Raw genomic sequence first — 26,604 nt, 5'->3', positions numbered from 1 at the left:
AAACGGCAGGAATCATGTTTGCATAAGTGGCAGAGAGCTCGTTAGGAAGCTCATCGGAGAACTCACGCGAGCTCTGGCCCAATCAATTACATACTGACTTTCTGTAATCAAGAACGTTGTTTTGTGTCCTTTCTTTAAATTTTGAATATGGAAGGTATCGAAGAAGGTGAGGAATATCCACTTTTCCCGTTTCATTAACCGTCAAAATAGTTTCGTAGCAATAATAAAACACTAAGTTAGAATCAAGTTTTATAGACGTCAATATCTTCAGATAAGCTTCTCTCAATTTCGAGTCAAAACATCCTGGGGTTTTGATATATTTCGATTTCACGACTATTATACTTCACAAATATATAAACATTTTCTGCTTCAAACTGCTTGGAACGGCTCTGTGCTCTTTTTTACCACGCTTATGCGTCAAATCTTGTAATCGAATTTTACTTTGATATACACACTTGCTTCCGATGACAATAAAAGTAGAAAATAAAATATATAAAAAACTTTTTAAAAACCACGCTTATATTAAATAGCGCTAAAAAAGAGAAAATAATTTTTTCCCTGGTTCTCCATAAAATACCGAATCCAGTTAAATGACTAATAATATTTTTCCCCAAAATTTTTTCTGTTATAAAATTAGTGTATATAATTAGTGATTTTACAAATATCTACTTCATAGGTACAGTCTATGGCCTATATTATGTAAATAAGCATACCTTCATTATTGTGAAGAATACCTACATATTCTGTCCATTATTATTCTTATAATGTTTATAAAATATTATTTGAAATTCAATTCAATTTTTGGTCATGTTTTCTCATTTTTGTAGATGATGCATTGAAGAGCAATTTTTCTTAACTGACCCCTGCCCTGTTTCCATCACTTGGAATATACAGTGTGATGCCAAACGAAAGAAAGATACATACTTTGAGGTCTTATAGGAAATTTTGCGCTGATCACGAATATACCATGTATTAAGCATCAGTGAATGGAGTTTAACCGTATTTTTCACGCAAAAACACTCAAAAAAACTTCAAAAAATACGATATTTTGCGGAAAAAACTGTTAAACTCTATTCAGGGACCTTTAATATATGGTATATTCGTGCTCAGCGTGAAATTTCCTATAAGATTCCGTCAAGAACAGACTTTTGTATGGACAAAACGGTGTGGCCGACCATAACAACGCCACACTGTGCAGCGGTAGCAATTGTTACGTGATCGTTGCGTCGAGCAAGGGAATTCGAGCGCGATCGGCGATTTGTTATACACCGGGCGGATATTTAGCGCGGATTTCGGGACGGTTGCGGGACATTTGACTAATGACCACTGAATATGTAACGCGCGCACTTCGAGTGTGGACAATACGGTCCAAATTAAGGCAATTCAGAAAATAGTCAATGCGCCGGCGCGGCGGCCAGTTAAAGGACAGAGAGATGCGAACCCGTCCGTGCTGGCAAACGAAATAAACGACAGGGGAATTCTGAACGGGTTCGATCTGAAAACCGGGTTTAAATCTCCTTAGTCGGGGACGGGTCGAGCCGGGCTGTAGACCTGCGAGAGGAGACCGGGATATACGGGCCCAGTCTTTCCCTCCGGCCCCGGCCCCGGCTACGGCCGATAAACGAGCCTAAAGTGGGATATCTGCTAGGCAACAACAGGGATAGCCGAAGGATGCTTCCTTCGGAGAGGTGCCCGCTGCTTTTCTTTTCTGCCTGCCTGCCTGCCTGCCTGCGTGTTTGTCTCTTCCCCCACCCCGCGTCCAGGCCTCTGGCCCCGGGCCTGACAGGCCCGCTCGGGACCCGCAACCTACTGGGTGACTTTTTAAAAATACGGCCCCGTCTTTACCGACGCATTCGTAATCGTCGACGGAAACGGGACTCGAACGGAATCCCAAAGAACTTCCAAGAACATTACCGAAGATTAGCCTTTTCGGTCTAAGATCTCCTTTCCGAGATCAGTCCCTTCCCGAATACCAGATACATTTCCGCCAAGTTCCACGTTGTACAAAATTTTGGTAATTATTCCAGCTGTGCGCCATTTAAATGGCCAATAATCTTCAACGTTGTTATCGTTCATATGCTATTTTATAAATGTTGAAGTACGCTAATCATTGTGCTCGGGCTATGCACAATCGGAGTTGGGCAAAAATTTAATCAACGATTGACGACTAAATTTCTACTCTTCAATCGTTAATCGCAATTAACAATTAATCTCCTCGCTTAGTCGTTAAAATTGTGGTTAACGATTAAATACTTATTAATCGTCAATCGGATAATTGATTAATGATTAACTGCTGAAATTTCGAAATGAAATACGTAATCAGAACTGTATGAATACTGAAAAAAATGTAAACCGAGTTTAGGTGTATTGTCATTTGGTCCATAACACAAATTCTGTTTACGTGCTTTTATGTTTTTTTTTCGATGATTCCTTTTTTTAATCAACGATTGACGATTAAATCAATCGCCGATTTTTCGACGATTTCTTTTTTTAATCGTATACATTAATCAATCAATCATGATTAAAATTTTAATCGATTAATGCCCAACTCTGTGCACAATAAGTAGACTGCGGATCTATACGCAAAATAAAAATTTCGATATTCTAGATATTCTTAAATTCTTTGAAAATTTCCACTGTGTTTGAAATTACACCTCTACCCATTTCTGCAATAAACGCATAAAATCCCCAGTCTAATAATCAGTTTGTTTTCAAGGCTGACGGTGCACATAGTAACAGTTAGGGGCTGAGGTACGTTTTGTCAATTCAAAGTACATAATAAGAGTCAGGTAGACAGCTATTGTGACGATAACTGTACATCAGCTGTCTTTCAAAAAAATAGACCATAATCTCGGAAAGAATATTCCTTCGGGGAACTAGAACTATTTTTAAACATCTGTTTATTACTTGGGGTTTTCTGGAGGGTTAAGACGATTACAATGAAACGACCCATGGGACCGTCTTTGTTTAAACGTGCCGGAAGCGATTTACGACTCGACCTACCCCGATTACAAGTAGACTGCGGATTTTATGCATTTATGACAAAAAGAGGTACAATTCAATAAAACTCAAAACGTTCGACACATTCAAAAGATTTATGAACATCAGTGGATTAGTTTCCGTTCAATAAGAAGAAACAATTTATGCATACATTTTTTATGTTGCCTTAAAATCTGCAGTTTAAAAATGTGTCGCGAGGTTTGTGAAAATATACATGATACATACATACACTGTTTACCCTCCTATCGGGTAGCCCTACAAAGATGCCGGTGGTCAAGTGGTGCGCCTAGAATGTTTTCGGAATGGTGTCTGGGATTTAAGATAATATAAATACGCTAGGCGGCCATATAAAAACATATATGTATGTACAACAACCGGCGAGGCGCGGCGCGGCGGCTCAATCTATCAGAGATAAGGCCGCATCCTTTGATATCGACACCGAAACAGAGACTTCCGTTCCGAGCACAACGTTCCAGGACGTTCATTGCGTTTACAACAGCATACTTTGGCGTGTTTGTTGTGACAAAACGCGCGAATGGTAGCAGGCTCGTTACCGGTGACAGTTCGCGCGAGATAAACCCCAGGACACAGAGCAGAATTTGAATGGGAAGATAACTTTGCAACCGAGGCTGGGAACCTGTTCGAACCCGACGAACGAGATTGCAAACGATTCGCCGTTGCATCTCTCCTTTGTTTCCTGTATGTCGAATGACAAAAGATTCGAGAATCGTGCAATCGGAATTTTAATGGGTCGATTTAATCGACGAACATAATCTTAACGAACTGGTTACACGAGTTGCCCCGTGATATCGTTCACAACTTTGTCGGCTTGATGCGTACCGAACTTAGAGATTTGAGGTTAAAGCGTGACCCACATTTTCACAGGTATCCTAGCTATACATATAATTATACATTTGATGATGGATTGTTTTGAATTGATTTAATGGGAAGGTGTTGTAAGTTTAATACTGGAAAAGAAGGTCATTAACGTTAAATAAGAAAACGTGGTTGTAACACGTATTTTACTATGTTGCTTAAAAAAAAAACAGGATTTCCTAATGTTCAATTACATAGTTGGATTTCTCGTTAAAAACGAAACAGTTTTGCTATTTACAATTGTTTTCCCGACCTTCGACTTCTATAACTATTCCACCCTTCCCCCACCCCTTAAAAGAATGAATGCGTATTTTTGTGACAGTACTTTCCACCACAGTTGCACGAAATTGACAATTGACAGTTCGATATACATATACATATTTCCTTGCGCAACAGTGCCGCTCAACCCGTAGGTCGACAAAAAATTTGAAACAATTAAAAAGCTTCCCATGAATAATATGAACATCGGTTAAATGTCTCAATAAAAAGAAACTCATTGATATTCAACGGCCTTTCGAAAAGAGAAAAAAAGAAGATAAAGTATCACTCAATAAAAGGAATATCTATGTACTAGTTTTGAGGAATTTTATATCTGAAAAAGAAATCACTTCGAACCCAATACTTCGACAATTGTACCGATAACGGGAACTGTTCCCTCGGTGCTCCTTCAATTTTATCTCTACCTGAAAATTCGCGTCGGACAACGAGGGATCGGTTTGACAGAGGCCCGTTGTCATCCTCCGATAAGGTGTATTTAAATGATTACTTACGCCTCGGTGGGTGGCGGCGAATAGAACGACGAGTGGTAGGCACCAATATCCAGGACTTTCGCTGGCACGAGGAGTCCATTCGACACTACATCCATTCTCACGAGGGTAGTTTTCCAGGAAAACTCGCGGTCAGGTTCCGACGAATGCTGGACGGATCTCGGTCCTGAAGACTCGAACCGTCACTGTACTCAGTACATCGACAGCAAAAATTCACGTGGTACGAACCATTGTCGAGATTCGTTTTTGTCGCGAATACCGCGTGGTAGAGCCTCGATAAGTTCAAAATCCTGAGGCGACGATGAGGATCATATTCGAGCGAAACACGCGTGGGTACACGGTCGGTCCGCGAGGCTTACAATGCGGTCGGGTTCCCACGAGGCTCGCGAAAACATAAGAATTCCGTGTCCCCGTCTTTGTCTGTTTCTGTCGGTAACAATGCACCCTCGTGGCAGCCGCGGATCCCGCACACACGTACACACACCATTCGCGATTGGGACCGTTTCGAAGAGGATGCTCGGTAAAACAGATGGTCGTTGTTATCAGTAGCGAGAGCGGATAAAGGGGTGGTTTTGGGTACACGCGTCGCGACAAACGCGAACAGCGTACTCTTTGAAAGAGAGAGAGAGAGAGAGAGGGAAAGAGAAAGAGAGAGAGAGATCGAGAGAGGGAGAGGGAGGGAGAAGGTCGACGTCTGAAAAAGAAAGGGACAAGAGAGGGATATTAACGTGACACTCGCGAGGACCGTTGGATATTCTGTCGGAAGATGTTCGAGGCGCCTCCGATCTTGTCCATAACGTGATTCTTTCCGTGTGGCTGTGGTGTGTCGCGACGCGCGCCCAAAGTCGAGCAGAGTCGCGCGAGGCTGGTCCTGACGGATCGGCGTTTAGATTTGAACTGGGGGTACCCGGCTGGTTCGCCGGCAGCCTGCGCGTACAGCATACAGTCCCTAACGTGCTGGGCTGTTGGCAACGCGTGGTGGGGGAAAAAGGTATAGCGGACCGCCAAGGGAATGGAAGGACAGGAGGGGAACCATTGGGACGACGAGATGCTACGGAGGGCGCGATGAAACTCTGGCCCCCGTCCCTAAAGACGGCTCCACTCTGCTCGACCTGTCCGTGTCCCTTTCTCTCTTTCCCTACTTCTCACTCTGTGTCTGTGCGCCCTCGGCCCTGCTCATTCAACTCGGGGAAAGAAGCAGCCGGACGCCGATGCTGCGACGAAAGCTCTCTCCTCTTCACCCTTCCTCGTTTTCGAATTAACATGTTAAGCGCCGGCACGATCTCCCGGGAAAGACTAGCCACGGGTCTATCAAGGAAACTGAACCGAGCTACTTTTTGCTCGAATCGGAGCTGGGGAAAATACTGTTTCAAATAGTCAATATGTAGTAGATATGTAGTCTATTTTAGTAATCCTGCCAAGCTTGTGAACAACTCGGACCCGAAGAGGAGGGGAAAGAAGAATCTACCACCTCACATTAGGTGCAATGAAAATTAGAACTCTCTCTGCTTATATATGATACTAAGAACACTCTCTAGATTCAATACATTAACGCAAAAATTAATTTACATACATGGACAAATAATTCCACTTCTGGGAAACAGGGCACTCAAGGTGTTATGTAATACCGTTTGGGGAATGTGACTAGAGCACTACAATTTTAAGCCTTTGCACTCGGTTGTCCCCTCCGAGGCTCCACTAAAAATTGATGTACCATTAATCAAAATATTGTTTACATTATTAAATACATCGGTGTCTAATCAATAGACTGCGGATCTTCATACATTTATAGCACAATTGAGAAGATAAAATTCAAAATTATTGAAAAATTTTAAAATTGAAGATGTCAATATATGATTCCTCCTATATTCAAATAACATTCAATTTAGTTTCTATTTCTTGCAATCGATACAGACAATTTTTATTTTGCATAAAGATCCGCAGTCTACTAATCAATTACTAAACATTTAGGTATTGTATGAGGTATTACAACCAATTTCATATGCATATAATTTCAAAAATCATAAGGAATGGAAATATTTTAGATCGGAAGCAATGTTTCTCCAGTTAAAATAGCTCCGAGTGCAAAGGGTTAATTTACCCTGTGTTGAACATTAGTATTTATTTTTATTTCACATAGTTGAGGGGCCACAACAATTTTTTATTGATGAAACTGAGAGAGGGGCCGAATCAATGTATCAAATAAATTATTACGTTATTTCGCATAAAGATCCGCTGTCTATTTATTACTTGAACAAAGTGGGAGACTCAGCAATTTCAACTAACAATAAGAATATACTACGGCGTTTTCGAGATCAACGTGAATTAATACGGTGTTGTTCCATGGCTGATGGAGCACATTATCCATTTGCCGTGTCAGCGACGGTGCAGAGGGTGCGAGGAAACTGAAACTGTTTCTATGGGGATCGCGCAAGTGTGTTGGTGTATCTACATGGGCTCTCGGTCACCCATTGTCTCTCTCTCCTCGTGGACACCACTGCCGAAACGCGATATTGTGACGAAATTTTCTTGTACAACTGACAGATTGTACAAAAGAATTATTTCACACCCAATCTAATAAACTGATCAATAGAACAAGTTTCGCTCACTTTCTCAACCGGCATCTGTTTCGAAATGTATGTTAGGGAGGTTGATTTGTATCTCCAATTTCCTTTCTTTCCTTCGATTCCCTTATTTCTGTGTAATTAAAATGTTTTCTACTGTAACGAAGAAGCTACCGTTTCTTCATCAATCGATATTTGCAACATGATGTGTTCAAAATATTCAAATACAGTTTTCAGTCTAGGTATTCTACAAACATATTTTGCTTAATTGTAGAGTGTAAATTACAGACTTCTTTTATGATAAATTCAGTTTTCAGAGTGCGGAGAATGTAAAATTGAGTCTTATCTTGAAGATCATACGAATTCTTCGGCACACCGTGCGTTTCCCAAGTTTCTGAAGTAGGAAAGCTTCCTGTTACGTAAAAGCAGCTGTCGCGCGCGCGCCAAAAAGGCAAGGAATCCTTTCGGAAGAATCCTCGGGTCTCATTCGGAGGAAATAGGGACACCCCTATTTTGAGGTTTGACACTGATCGTTTCTCTTTGGAACCCGAAAGAATCACGAGGACTACCGTCCAGACGTTCCCACTTCTGCAACCAATTTCTAAAAGGACACACTTGGTGTTTGCTATGCAGCTAGAATCAAGGTGCACGCGATCAAAATTTCGGAAATTCAGAATCTTCTGCAAAAACGGAACACATATCCTGGGATGTACATGATCAAAAAGATACCTTTCCAAAAATTTATTCTACAAGGGTTAAGAGAAGGGGCATCTTTTATTTCCTGTTGGAAAATATCTTGTGGTAAAAATGAAACAGAAATGCCATTAACATTGTTTAATATACAGGTTTCCTTGTATTTAAAAATTTTTCTTCATGCAAAATATAAATTTTAAGTCAATTGTAAGAAACGAAAGTTAAGTAAATAAAAATGTATCTTCTCGAAATAGTGTCACAGTGTTGATAATTCTTCCAATGTCTTTAAAATTTTGTGTTTTGTTTGTTCTCCATAAACGTTTAGCTGCAGCCTCAACAAAGATAAATAAAATTGAACGAATCACAAAACAGATAGGAAAAATGCTCTGTGTAAACGATATCGGAATTCGATCAATTGTGCCTGCTCGTTCCACCATTGTCAGGAAACAACGTATAATTCATGCAGCGTAAACGAGCTCCGCGTGAAAAACTCGAATCGCTTCGATGGTTCATGCATTATTCATTCGGTCACGCGACACAATGAATGATTGCGAGGACTAATCCAAACAGTTCCCGGATTTGTCAAATAGATCAGTGAGCTTGGCGAGGTGTGCTCGTAAGAGCGATCGCTTTAGACGATCTATCCACAGGTTAGGCAAACAGTGTTCGGTAGGTAGAACATATCGGAAACAATGCGAGTTCGTGCGAGCATTTCCGGTGCCACCGATCCATCCTAGTAGTACAAATACAGGTGTCGGCGAAGAAGATGGTTTTGTGCGGTGCTGGTGAACGTGTGAATGCCGTCTCGACACGCAGAGGAAGTGGTGGAGAGTATGAGTGGTGAAATTACACGCTACATATGCTATCGAGATAGCGACAATTGGTATTCGGCATCGTAAGAGGATTCCTCGAGGAAACGGATGTGGCGAATCTCGGACGTATCTTGCAGCCAGAAAGAGTACAATGAAATGGCTTCCTGGACCTCGATCGAGATGAACCTTTTTTTAAAACCCCTAACTGGTTGGGCAGCCTCCTCTCGAACCAACAGTTACATGTACTCGGAATGAAATTTTAGCAAGACTATTCATTTATCATTTCGAATGTTTTGGTATATGCTAGTCTAAAAAGAACCTTAATAACATTTTGTTCAACAACATTCCCAGAAGAAATTATTATATTATCACTAGACAGCGGATTTGATGCATTTATGACAAAAATGAGTAGGTGTACATAATATCAAATAGTAAAAACATTAGAAGAATTTAAAAATACTGTTATATTATTTTCAACCTATTAAACGTGTTAACAGAGAAAATAAATTTCTATTTCACTCTACTTCGTTGCAAACCAGGTAGAAAATTTTTATTTTCCATAAAGATCTGCTGTCTAATTATCGCTATAAATATTTTACTCGAGACATCTTTCGAGGAGTCAACTAAAACATGAAAAAGTTCGTTGTCAATTATTGACTTTCACAAAATTATTTCACAACGAATAGCAAGGTACAGTGTGACTCACATTAATATTCGGACGCTCTAAAAAAAGCGATAACTTTTTTAAATGTTGGACTATACGATTAAAAATTTTTTGGGAAGCTAGAGCAATTAGTTTACTACAGGATGCGAAAAGAAATTTTTTCGAAAATTGCAATTGGTCGGAATTGTAGAGAAAATACTAAAAGTTGCATTTTACAACTTTTTTAATGTGGGCCTATATTGAAAATTTAAAAAATGCGATCGTAGATCTGTATCAATTAAATATATCCTGAAAATTTCGTAAAAATCGGTTGACGTTGCAATGAGCTACAAACGTTTAAAGATGGTAAAAATTGCAGATTTTCACGATTTTCGGCCTATAACGGCAGTAAATCTAAGAATTCTTACATCTTTCAATGTCTGTCGTTTTTTTCTGCATCAACCGATTGCAATAAAAATTTCACAATGCATATGTGTATAATTGACACAGGTCTACAAAATGTATTTTAAAAATTTTTAATATTGGCCCACATAAAAAAGTTGTAGAATGCAACTTCTAGTATTTTCTCTGCAATTCCGGCCAATTGCAATTTTTGAAAAAACTTTTTTTCACATCCTGTAGTAAACTAATTGCTCTAGCTTCCCAAAAAAGTTCAAATCGTTTTGTCCAATATTGAAAAAGGTATCGGTGTTTTGAGAGCGTCCGAATATTAGTGAGAGTCACACTGTAGATGTTAACCTCCTGACCGGTTAAAAATTGAGGATTATCGTTCATTGAATTATTAAGGGTTGGAGACCACGAAGCGACCGTTTTATCGTGAACATACTGATTTTTCAGCAGAAATTAATATCCTCAGATCGTGGGAGTTTCATCGTCTGTATTGTTCCTCACGGAGCATGACCTGTATTCCTGGATACCGAAGGGGAATTAAAGTCAGTGTTCTCCTCGGAAACCCCGCTGAAAATCGCGCGTGGATTCCGCGATGGGCTGGAGGTCGTGATAGCACTTTAAAACGCACGAGGTACCGGACCAGTGTTTTCAAAACAAAGGACAGACGCGTTGCCTGTGAGAACGTAGTTTAATACCGGTGAATACTACTCGCTCGGTGCACGCCTCAGGGTGCGTCTGCATCGTTGCTCGCGAATACTTTCCCACCGTGGAGTCTGGAGCTGGAGCAAGCATCGACTGTACAGGCTGTTTCTTAATATGTGGGAAGCTGGGAGGACGAGCGCCACTCGAGGAACGAGGAAGATCCGTACCAACGCAACCCTTTGTTTGACACGGTGACTGTCAGCTTGTTCATAGGTGACACAATTGTGCTAGCCCACCCTTGAAATTTTCCTTGTAACTTTTTGTAACCCTCCGATTTTTCTTGTAATTTTCTTTCTTATAACTCCCTAATTTTTCTTGTGATTTTTTCTGGTAACCCTCTAATTTTCCCTGCAATTTTCTTTCTCGTAACTCCATAATTTTTATTGTGATTTTCTTTCCTGTAATTCCCTTTCTTCTAACTCTGATTTTTCTTGTAATGTTCTTTCTTGTAAAAGTCCATAATTTTTCTTGTAATTTTCTTTCTTGTAATTCCCTAATTTTCCTTGTGATTTTTTTCTAGTAACCCCCTAATTTTTCCTGCAATTTTCTTTCTTCCAACTCCCTCATTTTTCTTGTGATTTTCTTTCTTGTAACTCACAGTTGCCATGGAATGCTTCGGATCAAGAGCAGTTTCGTACTGAAAAACACACACTCGTGTATGTACATACGTGTTTACGCGAACTTCTGTTCTCGTTTTTGTCTCGAACGGCTTAATTGGCGCAATTATTGAGGAACGCCCTGTACAATCGCAAACAGGTCACGGAGTTCTCGATCGGCGTGCATTCGTGACCCACAGCGGCGTTTCAGCCTATTTTCTGCACGCTCGTTCGTGTACATAGAGTATTTCTTTACACATATTGTATTATATAGACTGAACATTATTTTCTGTATCTTATAATTATTTAACATTGTGAACCTATGCTGATATTCATAATTTGATGGTCGAAGCAAATTCTTTATTAACACATTACCGACCGGTGATTATTGCTTAATTTTGAAAAATCTATGGTTCATGGCTAAACACTTTTTAATGGAACCTTCAATAGCAACAGCAATTTTCATTATGAACTAACAAGTTGCTCTCAATAACGTCATCTAATAGTTTCATTTAAGATTGCAATGTAAAAGAAAATTTCTATACTTTCTTTTGGTACAGCAAACTTATTGAAAATCCTATTAATAGGCTTCCGGTAGGTAAAGTGTTAAAATATATATATATATATATATATATATATATATATATACACAATATATATATATATGTATACATATAGGAATTTCTAGCGAGTGGCGATGCCCACAGTCGAAATTCAGAAAATCCGGTGCCAACACCATGGGTGTTCGTCTCATGCAACGCAGGGTGTGGGCACCGAATATTTTTCACTTCACTGCACGCGCGCGCGCGGGGAACTCGATAAAGTGTACCTTTACCGACTATCAGAACTCGAATCTACTCGATTTCCACTTTGGGACAAAGGAAGTAGTGTATCAGCCACGAAATAATTATGTTACATTCGTTACTCGTTGATATAGACTGCTAATTCGATTCTATATTTTCGACCATTGTTTACCAATTATTACTTCGTTTTTCATTGGTCGTACGGAATTTTGATCTTGTGTTTGATGGAAAGCAAAATCCCTTTTAAATTCTTCTTAAAAGTTTTCCGATACTTTCACTGACAAACTGCAAGCTTGTAAAAACTAGTGTTGGATTATGTTCAACTCGCTGAAATTATTAAAACAAGATAGAAAAGGTCGCATAAAAGTCCGCAGATGTCAAATTAATCTACATTCGAGGCATTTACGCGTTGAATTTATAAAATGCATCACTGAATACCGTAAGAGATTTTGGTGATGGACATAGTGTAAGGGTTAAATAAGGGATCATCTAGGTGCACGGCAGTGCTCCGGCCAAGTTCTCGTACTACCTCCTTTTACGCGAAACAACTTAACCGTTTTTTAGAGGCTTATAACTCGTGACTGGAGGCAGATGGAGAGATGTAATTTCGTACACTTGTTACATATGCTATCATGTCTCAATATTGACAAAACATTAATCTTCCAACATTAGTAGGTTCCGAGATATAGGACCTCAAAAATCGCTAAATTTGTCACTGACTGACTGACTGACTGACTGACTAGACTGACAGACCATCAAAACCTTTTGGGTACTTCCTATTGACCTACAAGCTTGAAATTTGGTACATAGGTCCACCATAACAAACACTCAAAGGAATAATTATCAAAGTTTGAAATTTTACACCTTAAAGGGGTTGTATTGAAAAAAAACATTACGAAATAGGTATAAATAGGTAGTAAAACGAACATGCATTTATTAATTTACTTAATGTCCACCTTAAAGATAAAAAATGTTTAGAATTTAATCAATCAGGGATAAGAGTAATACCTACTTAATAATTGATGAAATTGCAACAAAATTGATGAAATCCCAACAAAAACATCCTGTAAACAGGAGCCAAGTTCCTATGGCCGTACAAAGTTGTGAGATCAAAGAAAATACGACCAAGTTCGTTAGCTTAGAAATACCTCTTGCAATACTGAAAAAAGTGTTTGTAAAAATTAGTTTAAAAAACGCTATTTAATCTTTAAAGAGTTACATGGAGGACTAAACTATTCAAACTTGGCCGTTACTTTTTAAACCAATGGCCATAAAAGCTGTTAGGTAGCGGCCAAGTTTGAATAATTTAGCCCTCCATATAACTCTTTAAAAATTAAATAGCGTTCTTTTAAACTAATTTTTACAAACGCTTTTTTCAGTATTGTAAGAGGTACATATTTCTAAGCTAACGAACTTGGCCGTATTTTGTTTGATCTCATAACTTTTTACAGTCATAGGAACTTGGCTCCTGTTTACAGGATGTTTTTGTTGGGATAAGAATATAGTGTAAACCTACATTTTTGTTTCATACTGAACTACACTTAACTCGACGACAAATTATGGGTAAATAGTATATCGTGAAAATAAAATTCGAACTCGACAGTCTCTATTAATTGTTTCACCCTCTGAAATATAAAAGGATTATTGAAGCAGCTCATTCACCCCGCCCGAAGAGGTTCGCGCGATCGAGGCGGTAAACAAGCACTTTATAAGCGGGATGAATGATCACGGGTGAACATACCCCGAAGAAATGCTTGCCATTGGGACCATAAGTTGACCCGTATAAACGGTACGAATCATCGGAGCGTAGATGGTCCCAGAAGTAGTCCGAACAGCAAGACGACCGGACCGTCTAGCGTTCGTTAGCGCGGTGGTTCCCGGGAAGCGGTTATCTCGCGTTACTGCTAATGAGACGAAGAAGGAAACGAGCGGAGACAAGCGTGGCCGAGCTGCGACGAGCTGCGACGAGCGGGGCAGATCGGGGACACCGTCTTACACCGAAGGAATCATGGGAGGCGGAATTCATGGGCGATTGTACAGGTTCTTTGAATCGGTACCGCGAGGACGGAGTCGCTTCGGTGTGAATTGGCCTTTACGTGTGGTCGTGGAAGGTTGAGCAAGAAAAATAAGTGGAGAAGAAAAAGAGATGCTGAGGAGAAGGCGAGGACGATGCGAGAGGAGGTCGGGGGACACGGAAGAGAAAGAAAGACGCGCGAAAGACGAAGAAACGAGAGGATAGGGTCGGCAGCAGAACCAAGCAGAACTGAACTGCCTCGGCGAGGCCTCGCGGTTTTCGACGATGCTTTCGTTCCGAGAACCGATCGCCGAGCTCGAAAACGCGAACGTCCGACAAAAGCGGGCGTCGCCGAGTCGACATTGATCCACTTCCACCACGGATTTAAATCCTAATGGGAAGACACGAGATTCGACCGCAGCTACCGAGGACTTCAACAGTTAATCGGACTATGTATCGACGCACAGCAGGCCGGAATCGCAAAAAGCAAAATTCATGTTGTCCGTTCGAAATTATTAATTACAAATAATTCTAGGAGTTCTTCGGAGATTAAGACACCTGCGTCCCCACTTTACCTTCCCCTTGCACGACGCTGTTCCCTACTTCTGTCGTGCGTGTGTCGCAATGTCACGTGACTAATCCGGTGCTGGCAGAGAGGGGGTAACTTCTTCTCCTCGATTCGGGTCGATGAAAATGTCTTGCTGGTTCTGATAATTTGAAATTAAAACTTTAGCTTATGCGAAACATCTTATTATTGAAAAAATGGCAACACACTTCGAAGTTCTCGCACTTTTCTGAAAAATTGACAACCATCTCTAACACAATTAGTATTTGGATAGGTCAAGAAACACGATGCAGTCGCGTCACTGTAGACTCGAACCGCGAAACAGGGTTAACGTAAGGTTGAAAACATTTTCGCTTCGCGAAAGATAGAGGGAGAGAGAGAGAGAGAGAGAGAGAGAGAGAGAGAGAGAGAGAGAGAGAGAGATCGGCACTGTCAACGCGGTGTTCTCACGGGATAATTGTGCAGCGCTGCGCGTTTCGCGCGGCACAAAATAGTAAACGGCAAGTAATATCAACGTCTAGTTCATTTACCAGTTCGCCGGGCATTGTGGGCCATTCAGGCCGACCGGATACGAAGTAGACGTAAACACTAAATACATAGAATATGGAAATGAATGCAATGCCCGTGGAACAGGTCACGAAATTCTTTGAGCTGGTCCAGAAGAGGCCTCGGTCCGAATGAGAGGAAATAGAAGGCGAAGAACAACAACAACAAGAAAAAAGGAGAAAGAGAGGTCCGCCATTCATGCGCGTAGCGCTTGGGAAGCGCGAAAAATTATGCCAAAAACCTTTCTCTTCTGCCTTCGTTTCCTTCTTTTCTCTCCCTCTCTTTCTTCTTGGTCCCCCGGTGAATCGACGATATTGTCGAACAGATTACACGGCTCCTTTGCCGGTATCGCATCGAGCAGATGGTGTAATATTCCTTTGACTTCGCATCACAATGAGAATCCGAGATGCGAGAGGAGCAGAATCCTCCCCTGTACAGGTAATCCTGGCTCGCGTAAAGACACCTTCTCCCTTTCGTCCCCTTTCTCGAGACATGCACCAATCGCTGTTAGCGTAATTGCGAACTCTTACGGCGGAGTTATTCGACGTCCCGGCAGCCTTTTCGGCCTTATTGCGCTCCGCCGAAAACCTGCAGGACATTCGGATGGACGTGGTAAGTATAAATAATTTACGGCGCTCTTATCCCGTAATCATACCTTGTCCTCATAATTGTATGTATAATCTTCGTCGTACTTCAGGGGGTAACTGACAGGAAGCAAACTTCGCTTTTGTTCAATCTCTCTTCGAATTACATCCCTCCCCCAACCCCCCACACTTTATCCATTGCTCCTCGTGAAATTTATTATTCTAATCGCCGTGCATCAGAGTTGGGCAAAAGTTTATCAACGATCGACGAATAAATTTCTATTTCAATTGTTAATCGCAATTAACAATTAAATTCCTAGTTTAGTACTTAATTGCGGTTAACGATTACATTCTTTTCAATCGTAATCGTCAAAATGATAATTAATTAATGATTAACTGCTGAAATTTCGAAATGAAGTACGGAATCAAGACTGTATGCATACTAGGGTGGACCTTATTATTTGACCAACGAATTTTTTTCACGACGCCCCCCAGAATGGTTCTCTTTGGTGAGAAAAAAATTTGTGCAAAATTTAAGATCGATCGGATAAAAGGATCACGTGGCGCATTTAAATTGAAAATTTTGAAAATTTTGAAATTCATCGTAACTATAAAGTATTATATATCGTTGGATTTGTAATTTTTTTCTAAATAAGAATATGGAAAAATTATATGACCTTAATTTTAAAAAAAATAACGATGACCTTGAAATTTCGAAAATTTGATTTAAAAAAAAAATTTTTTATGCCATTATATTTACCATATTGAACAATGCAACTTTTTCCTCTGACATTTTTTCGTAGAACCACAAATAACAGATATTTAAACATATCCATTTATTACCTATGACCGAATATAATTTATTACGTTACCTCCAGATGTACCCCGTGGACCTTAAGTCCACTTTTTTACAATTTTACCTATCTTGAAATTCATAAGCGCACACCCGGGAAACAGATGTAAACCCTCGTTAAAAATTTTATAACAACCCGTACTTAAACTCCCACTCCTATTCCTACTCCTATCCTTACAAGTTTTTCCACCAATTACTTTCAACTCCATCAACCAATCATCACGCTTTTTCAAACAAACGACATCCACACCGAAGTAAGATTTAGATGTATCAGAGAACCACCGATTAGATCTGTCTGAGCTAACGAACTGTAATCATCAGTATCGAGTAAGCGAACATACAACCTCAAGTGTTGTCTTTGATCAACTATCACCTCAACTTACAAAATCGGACTCGTGATCATCGTCGTTCAATCCAGATTTGGCAGACGCGAGACGTTACAGTAGTCATACAGGAAGACTACTCAATTTCTATATAAATTGAGAAGCCCAATGGAGAGTAGAAGTCGCGAAAAACTGTTCTTATTAGAACATGATGAAAATCAGATAATTGACGCTAAGTTGCCATCGAAACGACAAGTTTTAGGAGTGCTATTTTATAATTTGCGGAAAGTGAAATTGAACCTTCGGTCTAGTGCACACCTTGTTGTTCAAGAAGTGGAGGTGTTGTGGGAAAAGGCCAGAACTCCAGTTCAGTTAACCAGTCGCTGCGTCGATAATTTGTTGTCATTATACCACAAGTGGAAGGTCTTACAAAAGAGTTGTAAACGACGATCCTAGATACAAGATCAACAGGAACAAGAGTTTCTTGATCAATTAGTGATCTTTTAGTAGCGGCGATTATTATAAAAAATTTGTCATTTTACCAACTAATGTGGCCGATCACATGCAAGAGGACATTTCAGGTTTTATATCAGACGAAAGTCAAAAATTTTTTAGTAGATTTAATATATTGACAGAACTCTTAAAAAAAGATCCAGTAGTTTGGCAAGATGAAGATTCTTACAAACTAGGTTTAGATATAGTTAAGGCTTTACCTGTGGTCAATGATTCGGCAGAAAGAGCCGGTAAGCTAATACAGGATTACATACAATCAAATTTTAGCTCGCAATGAGGAAGAAAAGCAGTTGGTACTGCAAATGGTAAAAGATTACCGCCAGCAATATCCTGACGCAACGAAAACAACAATAGCGAAAAACATGTAAATCGAACGTCGAGGGTCCGCAGCACAGGCGAACCACACAGCTACCTCCGTCCCAGGGAAAACCCAGAGGGGTAGCGTCATAAAATCAAGTTTGGATTCTCTTAAAAGCGGATAGTCTTACATTAGAATATAAGAAACAGTTCCTTATCACTATTCTGTAGAATATATTTAACATATTAATTCACATGTATAGTCCAATAGTACAATACAAAATTACATATCTCTCCCTCTCTCTCTCTCTCTCTCTCTCTCTCTCGCTCCCCCCTCCCTCCCTCCCTCCTTATTACAATTTATGGATAGACCGTGTGGCGATTAACTTCAACAATTGATTCGATCAGTCTCCGATTTTCCGATGATTTCTTTTTTTTTAAATCGTGCACACATTAACCAATCAATCTTGGTTAAAATTTTCATCGATTAACGCCCAACTCTGCCGTGCATTATGCGCCAGCAAAATCATTTTCCAATCTCTGAAAGTTCTGAAGATAGAGCAGAAGATGGAACATCTACTTCTGTGAACTGATCTAGAAATATTTCAACTGCCACGTGCCAATTTTTATGAATTATTTATTAACTATCCGAGTGAGGGGAAACTTTTTTACGACTACAAGACTCCTTGTGAAATAAAATAAAGATATTATCCATTCTCCAATGAATAAAGACGGTGGACATTTATGCAAATACTCGTTCCCATAAACTATAGACTGTTAGAATTGTAATGAAAACGTAACAAGTAGTTGGTTTATTAACTGTGATGTTGCCCGCGATAAAAATAAAAGAAGAACGCTAATTTTCGCAGAAATATACACGCGTTTTTATATTTCGTGGGTCGCAAAACGACGATCGGCAGTCCGATCATTATACAGTTTACTCGAATTTTCACGAAAGGATCGGTTCCAGCAGCCGCAGGGCTCGCCGGGAGGCAGAAGACGGCAGATCCGGCACAAAAGGGATGCCTTCTACCATATACGTTGGCAGAAGGCACAACGATACCTCTGAGAATGGATGCAGGTCGTTTCACGATGCAGACAGGTTTTTCCCTTTGATGTGCGCGGAGAGTCCGCCTTCCGGGTTCTCATTCGATCCTTCGACGGACACGATGCTCGATGTTCGACCATTCGCAGCTATCACGAACCGGTTGAGAACCGGTGGTGACGATGGCGCTATTGGTATTCGTACAAGGAACACGCGGCACCCCGTAATTTCGCTCGTATTAACGCGCCGCGCTTCGGGAACCACGAGTTCCACGGCCGTATTGCGGTACTCGTGGACTCGTGGCTCGGTAACTGGCCAAAAACCGGCATAAATTGCGCGCTTCCTGTACCGGATTTTCGAGAGGTTCTCGAACTCTGCCACCCATCGATATACAGAGGAAAAACTTCACCGTGATACTCTGACTGCCATCATCAATCGGACTATATGTATAATCGTAATACATAAAACCAATATAGAAATGAAATATTGTTTTACGTACGGTCGGTGTACAAATTTTAAAAACGAATAACTTTTTCACAAAGTGGACCCAATAGCTTGAGTTTTTCTCAGACGTTAGAAGGATTAGTTTACTAGCTAATGTGTAAATAATTTTTTTTCTTAATTGTTATTGGTCGCAATTGCGGAGGAAAAAGAAAAGGTCACGATTTTTAAATTTTTTATCTGTGTCTGTAATGAAAATTTGAAACATGTATATTGCAAATTTAAGTTAGTTCTATACATGTACAAAGTTTCATTGAAATCGGTTGACGCATAAAAGTTTTATTAGTCCAGTCAACGAAAAGTTGTAGAGGGAACTGGAAGGAACACAATTTTTAACTTTGGGACTTTGTTTGGACTAGTTAGGTGGTAAACATACTAAAAGTCCCCACTCCTAGATGGTGAGCGGGGTGCAGGGGGGCACGTAGAAGGTCCCCTTTTTCGGTTTTCCGCGTTTATCTCGGAAATTATGCGTCCTAGCGATAAGACCATTCCATACAAAATTGAATCTGACAAAATGTGCCACACGATTGATTAGATTCAGTTATTCGCTATCTCGCATAGTTTCCAAGATATCCGCGCTCAAAATTCACTGATTGTGCTGAAGAGTTAGCTAGTCAAATAAGGCAAAAATTTCTTTTTCACAATTCGTGAACTTTGAGAGCGCATATCTCGGAAATTATGCGTCCTAGCGATAAGACCATTCCATATGAAATTGAAGCTGACAAAATGTGCCACAAGATTGATTGGATTCAGTTATTCGCTATCTCGCATAGTTTCCAAGATATCCGCGCTCAAAATTCACTGATTGTGCTTAAGAGTTAGCTAGTCAAATAAGGCAAAAATTTCTTTTTCACAATTCGTGAACTTTGAGAGCGCATATCTCTGAAACTATGCGTCCTAGCGATAAGACCATTCCATACAAAATTAAAGGTGACAAAATGTGCCACAAGATTCGATTCAGTTTTTCACTATCTCGCATAGTTTCCGAGATATCCGCGGACAAAGTTCACTAATTGTGCTGAAGCTAGTCAAGTAAGGCAAAAATTTCTTTTTCACAATTAGTCAACTTTGAGCTCGGATATCTCGGAAACTATGCGAGGTAGCGGAAAACTGAATGGAATCAATATTATAGCACATTTTGTCAGCTTTAATTTTGTATGGAATGTTATTATCGCTAGGACACATAGTTTCCGAGATATAAGCGGAAAACCGAAAAAGGTGACTTCTACGTGCCCCCCTGTAGCCTGCTCACCTCCTAGGAGTAGGGACTTTTAGTATATTTACCTCCTAACTAGTCCAAACAAAATCCCAAAGTTAAAAATTGTGTTCCTTCCATTTCCCTCTACGCCCCCTTATGAGCATTCATTGACTGGACTATATGGACATTGTAAGATGTAAAAATCATTGAATTTACATCTTATGACATATACAACGCAACTTTGTACATGTATAGTACTGACTTGGATTTACAAAATACATGTTTTCAATTTTCATTACAGGCACAGATAAAAAATTTAAAAATTGTGATCTTCACTTCCTCCGCAATTGCAACCAATAACAATTAAGAAAAAAAATTATTTACACATTAGCTAGTAAATTAATCCTTCTATCGTCTGAAAAACTCAAGCTATTGGGTCCACTTTTGGAAAAATTATTCATGTTTAAAGTGTGTACGAATAATTTGTACACCGACTGTATTAGATTGAAACGAAAGGTCGTACCGTTTTCAAAAAATCAAAGATAAAATTAACTTTCTGCAGTCGGAGCTATTTTAACTCGATAATGAATTTCTTCCGACCTAGAATAATTCCATTCTAGAAATTGATATAGTACTTCATAAAGTACTTAAATGTTTAGCAATTGGTGAGATACGAACATGTTTAATAATGTAAACAATATTTTGTACAATGGTACAGCAATCTTATCTTTAAAAACGCTACGAACTTTCGATCCAACTCAACAAACACCTCTAGTTTTAAATATTACTCTTTACAAGTGGTTTGCTTCTTAAAAATTCGTCTCTTAATAATTTCAACGAGTTACAAATGATATAACCGTGTCCTTAAAATCGCCTGATATTCTCACTGTTTCGTATGTCACTTACTAATTTTTGTCTTAAGTGTATAAGACCCGCAGTCTAATTTTCATTTCAACTCGTTCTGTGAGTACCTCCGATCACCGAACTCAATGAAGTTTCATTCGTGTTTTCCATTTAAGCAATTGCTCGATCGAACAAGCTCCACAAACGACTCTTCTTGTGGCATCGAATAAAATCTCGCTCGCCACTAACGATCCCGCATTTAATAAAGGTCTGTGATAAGAAGCCGCAATAACAGTTTTGTGGGCGTCACATTGTAGAACGAGGAGCCAGTGCGACGCGACGGTAGAGAAAATTACAGGGATCGCGGATACGCTAGCTAGAGCCTAGCCGCTAGGCTACGGCGAGCAAGCTCTGTGTCGGCGATTTTGCGGCGTGTCGCAGTCGCAACGAACGCACTAACAGTCGAGTAATTAACTATCCCGTAACTTCGCCAAGGGTCGGGTTACGCGTACCGAGCGCGCACATCCGAACGTTAATTATCAAATTAAGAAACACGTGTCCGCGTTAATAGGGCGGCTGGCACGATGCGACCGACTGCCAGCGGGGGAAATATTTACGAAAGGATTATGTACTCCATCTGAGTCATGGTGGTCGGCGTAATACGAGCTGCTCGCGTATCTCCATAAATTATTGACGGAATCGAAAGTCCCCAATGGGGTGAATTGGGTCTCGAACGGGACGCGTGTGACTCCGTAATCTTGCTTTTCGGAGAACGAAAATAAAAAAAAAATTTGAAAAAGTCACGCCCGACCTAGGTTCCAGGAAACTTCGATCGGAGTATGTATCAAGATTTTGTTCACTCGCGGATGGTTGCGAGTTAACGGCTAATATTCTAGGATTCGTTCGCTCGTCCCCTAGACTTTGCATCGAGTTTCGTTGAAAAGCGATTGTACCCTCTCCCTATTTGTACAGCGGAATCTCAATACTCGCAGATGAATCCCGTCCGCCGCGTTTCGTCAAGAAACGACGTACACGGGCGACTTCCCGACGCGACGGGAGTAAACAAAGTGAGTAATACGACAATAGCCAGGGGTAGCACTAGCTCAGCCGAATCTGCTGTCCCGCAAAAGGGGTCAGTACGCGTCTCGATCGTTGCGCCACGATGTCTGCAACCGTGTTCAATTGTTGTCGAGAATCGCCTCTGCCGTACAGCTAGGTGCAGCAATGCCTTGCAGGTCAAGCCCTGATACTTAACCCTTTCTTGACCCTGTCCTCCAAAATAACGTTTGACTCCCCGTATCGCCGAAAATATTGTTTGCTATAAAAGCGCGAGCAGAAGCTTTCGCGTCCCCTTCTTCACGTACAAGAGCTACGATAAAAATCGATACATTTATTTCTTCGCGAAACACAGAATAAGAACTACGTCGTCAATTTCATTACTGGGGGCACTGAAAAATTTTTATAATTTTTCTGTAATTCCTGTATCGCGAATTAAACAAGTAAATACGCTCCAAATTGTGCCCTGTTCGAAAATATCACGAACAAATTAGTATTACTTTTACATTAAAAAATTACGTTCGACGCAAGCGGCAAGAGACGAGGCAATAGTGTATGTACACGATGTTAGTAGCATTTCGGTCCCACCGTTACCGTACTTCTGTAATCTGTTCTGGATATTCGTGAAAGTAATGTTAGGGTTTCCGAGCAAGTTCAGGGTTTGCATGAATCGGTTTTTTGCGAGGATGTCACGTGGGCGTGCGAGAAGCAAAGAGCGTTGCTACGAGGAGCGGATCGGTCGGGCCTGTACTTCAAATATAGCACGGTAACGCGAGCTAACGATGACATCTGCGAATCGGTCACTGGCAGACATTTTTATCAATCCGACGAGCAACGGCGAGATTGAAGAGCATCCTGTCGCGAGCCGACGCGACGCGGCGGACACCAGGAGAGAGCCGGCGATTCGCAACGACACTGTCTGCTGCCAGTGTGAGAGAAGACAAATAGAAGACAGCTGCGGCGTTCATAGAAACGGAACGAGACGAAGCGAACCCCTGCCCTGCCCGCCTCTCTTTCACCCGGCAATGATGCGTGCGGTTCAGCCGCGAGTACCCTCGGCCGAGGCTACTGAGGATCCGCCGAGAGAGATCGAGGGAAAGAGGAGAAGAGACGCACACGAACAACGAGCCATGTTGCGCATGTGTAGGAACAGTAACCGAGGAAAAGGGACGGAACACGGTCGGAGAAGAGGAATGAAAATATCGATGGAAGAAAACATAGGAAGAGACGTCAGGGTCCAAGGTGAAGCGGATAATGGATTCCTGAGAAACGCCTCGGGTAGGTGCACGGTGATAGAAGAGGCTTTCAACCCTCTATTAATTATTCGCGCTTAGAACTTTCCTTGTAACGGCAACAACATCGTTTGTTCCTCGTATTCGTGAAAGTTACCACGAGGACAGTGGAGATAAAATGAAATTCATTTGGAGCCCTCAACGTGTTGCTAGATACTTCCAGTAACGAGGAAGCTAATTAGGCCGTAGATACAGTGTTGTCACTTCATCTAACACTGTTGACATCCAACAAATTTTTTTTGAGTCCTATGTCTTGCAATTTGTGCGTCCAATTTTAATTTTGCATAGAGATCTGCAGTCTAGCAATCAATTTTGAAATACTTGTGCGAGTCGGTACAGTGCACGGCCAACGTCCCCGAAGGTTTAATGAAAAAAAAAATTAAAAATTGAAGATTGAAGTTCGTTCATAAGGAAAGTGAAACAGCTTAAAATATATTTCTAAACAAATTTGTAACTAACTAGCTTTCCCCCGCCACGCGTTGCTGTGGCAGAGTATTTTTTAAAAGCATGTACATACTTGCTGAACGTGTTTGTGATAATCTATTTTTTTTCGGTCTAACTCTGTCTCCCTCTCACTCTCTCTCCCTCTCTCCGACTCTCTCTCTCACTCTCTCTCTCCGACACTCTCTCTCACTATCCCTCTCTCTGACTCTCTCTCTATCTCCCTCTGTCTCTGGAAGGTTGCAGAGCATACCGCATTCGAAAAAGTCCATTCGATCAAAAGTTATAAGCAGAAATGTGCCGAAATGATAATAAAATCGTGTCTGTCTGTATGTTTGTAACGGCATCACTTGAGAACGGCTCAACGTAGAAAGCTGGGGTTTGGACCGTTAAACGCGGCTTTGCCACGGGAAGGTTTAAGAGCAAAGAGCATTCGAAAAAGTCCATTTGATCAAAAGTTATAAGCAGAAACGTGCCCAAAAGAGAGCGAAAAAGTTGACTTTTTTCACTAATGACGTCACAACTTTTGAACCAATAGACTTTTTTGAATGCGGTTTGTTCCTAAACCTTCCTGAAGAAACGCCGCGTCTAACGGTCCAAACCCCAGCTTTCTACGTTGAGCCGTTCTCAAGTGATGCCGTTACAGACATACAGACAGACACGATTTTATTATATAAATATAGAAATAGAGATAGAGATAGAGATAGAGATGTACACGACAATTAACCCAGTATCTAAATAAGTCGGTGACATACAATAAAGAAGATTATCAATTTTGGGTAATTTTCAGATGGCTCTTCTGTAAAGTTTCCTTTTTTTTACTTACATCGATCTGACATGGCAACTGCCTACGGTGCAACTTTCCTAGCTCGCATCAAATTGTTCAAGCGAATGGCAATCGTTTCAATTATATCAGTGGGTAGACTACTACAACCTCCAACCCCTATTCCTTCCACCATAATTACTCATCTCGGAAGCTTCCCCAAAAGCACGGGTAAGTAGTCGGGCGACAAGTACATTAAAAATTGCAGGTTGACAGGCTACCGGAGTGAAAATGGAGGAATTAGCCGGCAGCGGCGGGGACGAGGAGACGCGAACAGGAGGAAGAAAGAGGGAAGAAAACAGCGAACGAGCGGAAATGAGATTGAAAGAAAACGCGTTCGAAAAAAGAGGAAGAGTTTACAAAAGTCGTAAGGAGAAGAAAGGGCACGGCACGACGGGTAACGGCGGGAGGACGGATAGCCGAGAAGGGAGGTAGGGGGAGGAGAGAGAGAGAGAGAGAGAGAGAGAGAGAGAGATAGAGATAGAGATAGAGATAGAGATAGAGAGATAGAGATAGAGAGATAGAGATAGAGATAGAGATAGAGAGATAGAGAGATAGAGAGATAGAGAGATAGAGAGATAGAGAGATAGAGAGATAGAGAGATAGAGAGATAGAGAGATAGAGAGATAGAGAGATAGAGAGATAGAGAGATAGAGAGATAGAGAGATAGAGAGATAGAGAGATAGAGAGATAGAGAGATAGAGAGATAGAGAGATAGAGAGATAGAGAGATAGAGAGATAGAGAGATAGAGAGATAGAGAGATAGAGAGATAGAGAGATAGAGAGATAGAGAGATAGAGAGATAGAGAGATAGAGAGATAGAGAGATAGAGAGATAGAGAGATAGAGAGATAGAGAGATAGAGAGATAGAGAGATAGAGAGATAGAGAGATAGAGAGATAGAGAGATAGAGAGATAGAGAGATAGAGAGATAGAGAGATAGAGAGATAGAGAGATAGAGAGATAGAGAGATAGAGAGATAGAGAGATAGAGAGATAGAGAGATAGAGAGATAGAGAGATAGAGAGATAGAGAGATAGAGAGATAGAGAGATAGAGAGATAGAGAGATAGAGAGATAGAGAGATAGAGAGATAGAGAGATAGAGAGATAGAGAGATAGAGAGATAGAGAGATAGAGAGATAGAGAGATAGAGAGATAGAGAGATAGAGAGATAGAGAGATAGAGAGATAGAGAGATAGAGAGATAGAGAGATAGAGAGATAGAGAGATAGAGAGATAGAGAGATAGAGAGATAGAGAGATAGAGAGATAGAGAGATAGAGAGATAGAGAGATAGAGAGATAGAGAGATAGAGAGATAGAGAGATAGAGAGATAGAGAGATAGAGAGATAGAGAGATAGAGAGATAGAGAGATAGAGAGATGAGAGATAGAGAGATAGAGAGATAGAGAGATAGAGAGATAGAGAGATAGAGAGATAGAGAGATAGAGAGATAGAGAGATAGAGAGATAGAGAGATAGAGAGATAGAGAGATAGAGAGATAGAGAGATAGAGAGTTAGAGAGATAGAGAGATAGAGAGATAGAGAGATAGAGAGTTAGAGAGATAGAGAGATAGAGAGATAGAGAGATAGAGAGATAGAGAGATAGAGAGATAGAGAGATAGAGAGATAGAGAGATAGAGAGATAGAGAGATAGAGAGATAGAGAGATAGAGAGATAGAGAGATAGAGAGATAGAGAGATAGAGAGATAGAGAGATAGAGAGATAGAGAGATAGAGAGATAGAGAGATAGAGAGATAGAGAGATAGAGAGATAGAGAGATAGAGAGATAGAGAGATAGAGAGATAGAGAGATAGAGAGATAGAGAGATAGAGAGATAGAGAGAT

General features: G+C 40.6%; 1 protein-coding gene across 3 annotated transcripts in view; it reads right to left on the bottom strand.

The window, feature by feature from the left end:
* The window catches only part of Myb (proto-oncogene like protein Myb), a 72,245-nt gene extending 62,784 nt beyond the window's left edge, over positions 1 to 9,461 (bottom strand). For all 3 annotated transcript variants that reach the window (XM_076431000.1, XM_076431001.1, XM_076431002.1), the window contains exon 1: positions 4,647 to 9,461. In XM_076431000.1, the coding sequence (XP_076287115.1) occupies positions 4,647 to 4,741 (95 nt within the window). In that variant the 5' untranslated portion in view covers positions 4,742 to 9,461. The remainder of the gene's footprint in view (positions 1 to 4,646) is intronic.
* Between the last annotated feature and the right edge of the window lie 17,143 nt (positions 9,462 to 26,604).

Source organism: Lasioglossum baleicum, chromosome 9, assembly GCF_051020765.1.
Source record: "Lasioglossum baleicum chromosome 9, iyLasBale1, whole genome shotgun sequence".
NCBI classification, from domain to species: domain Eukaryota; kingdom Metazoa; phylum Arthropoda; class Insecta; order Hymenoptera; family Halictidae; genus Lasioglossum; species Lasioglossum baleicum.
Note: the sequence above shows the minus strand (reverse complement) of the source record. Positions and strands in the feature narration are given on the sequence as shown.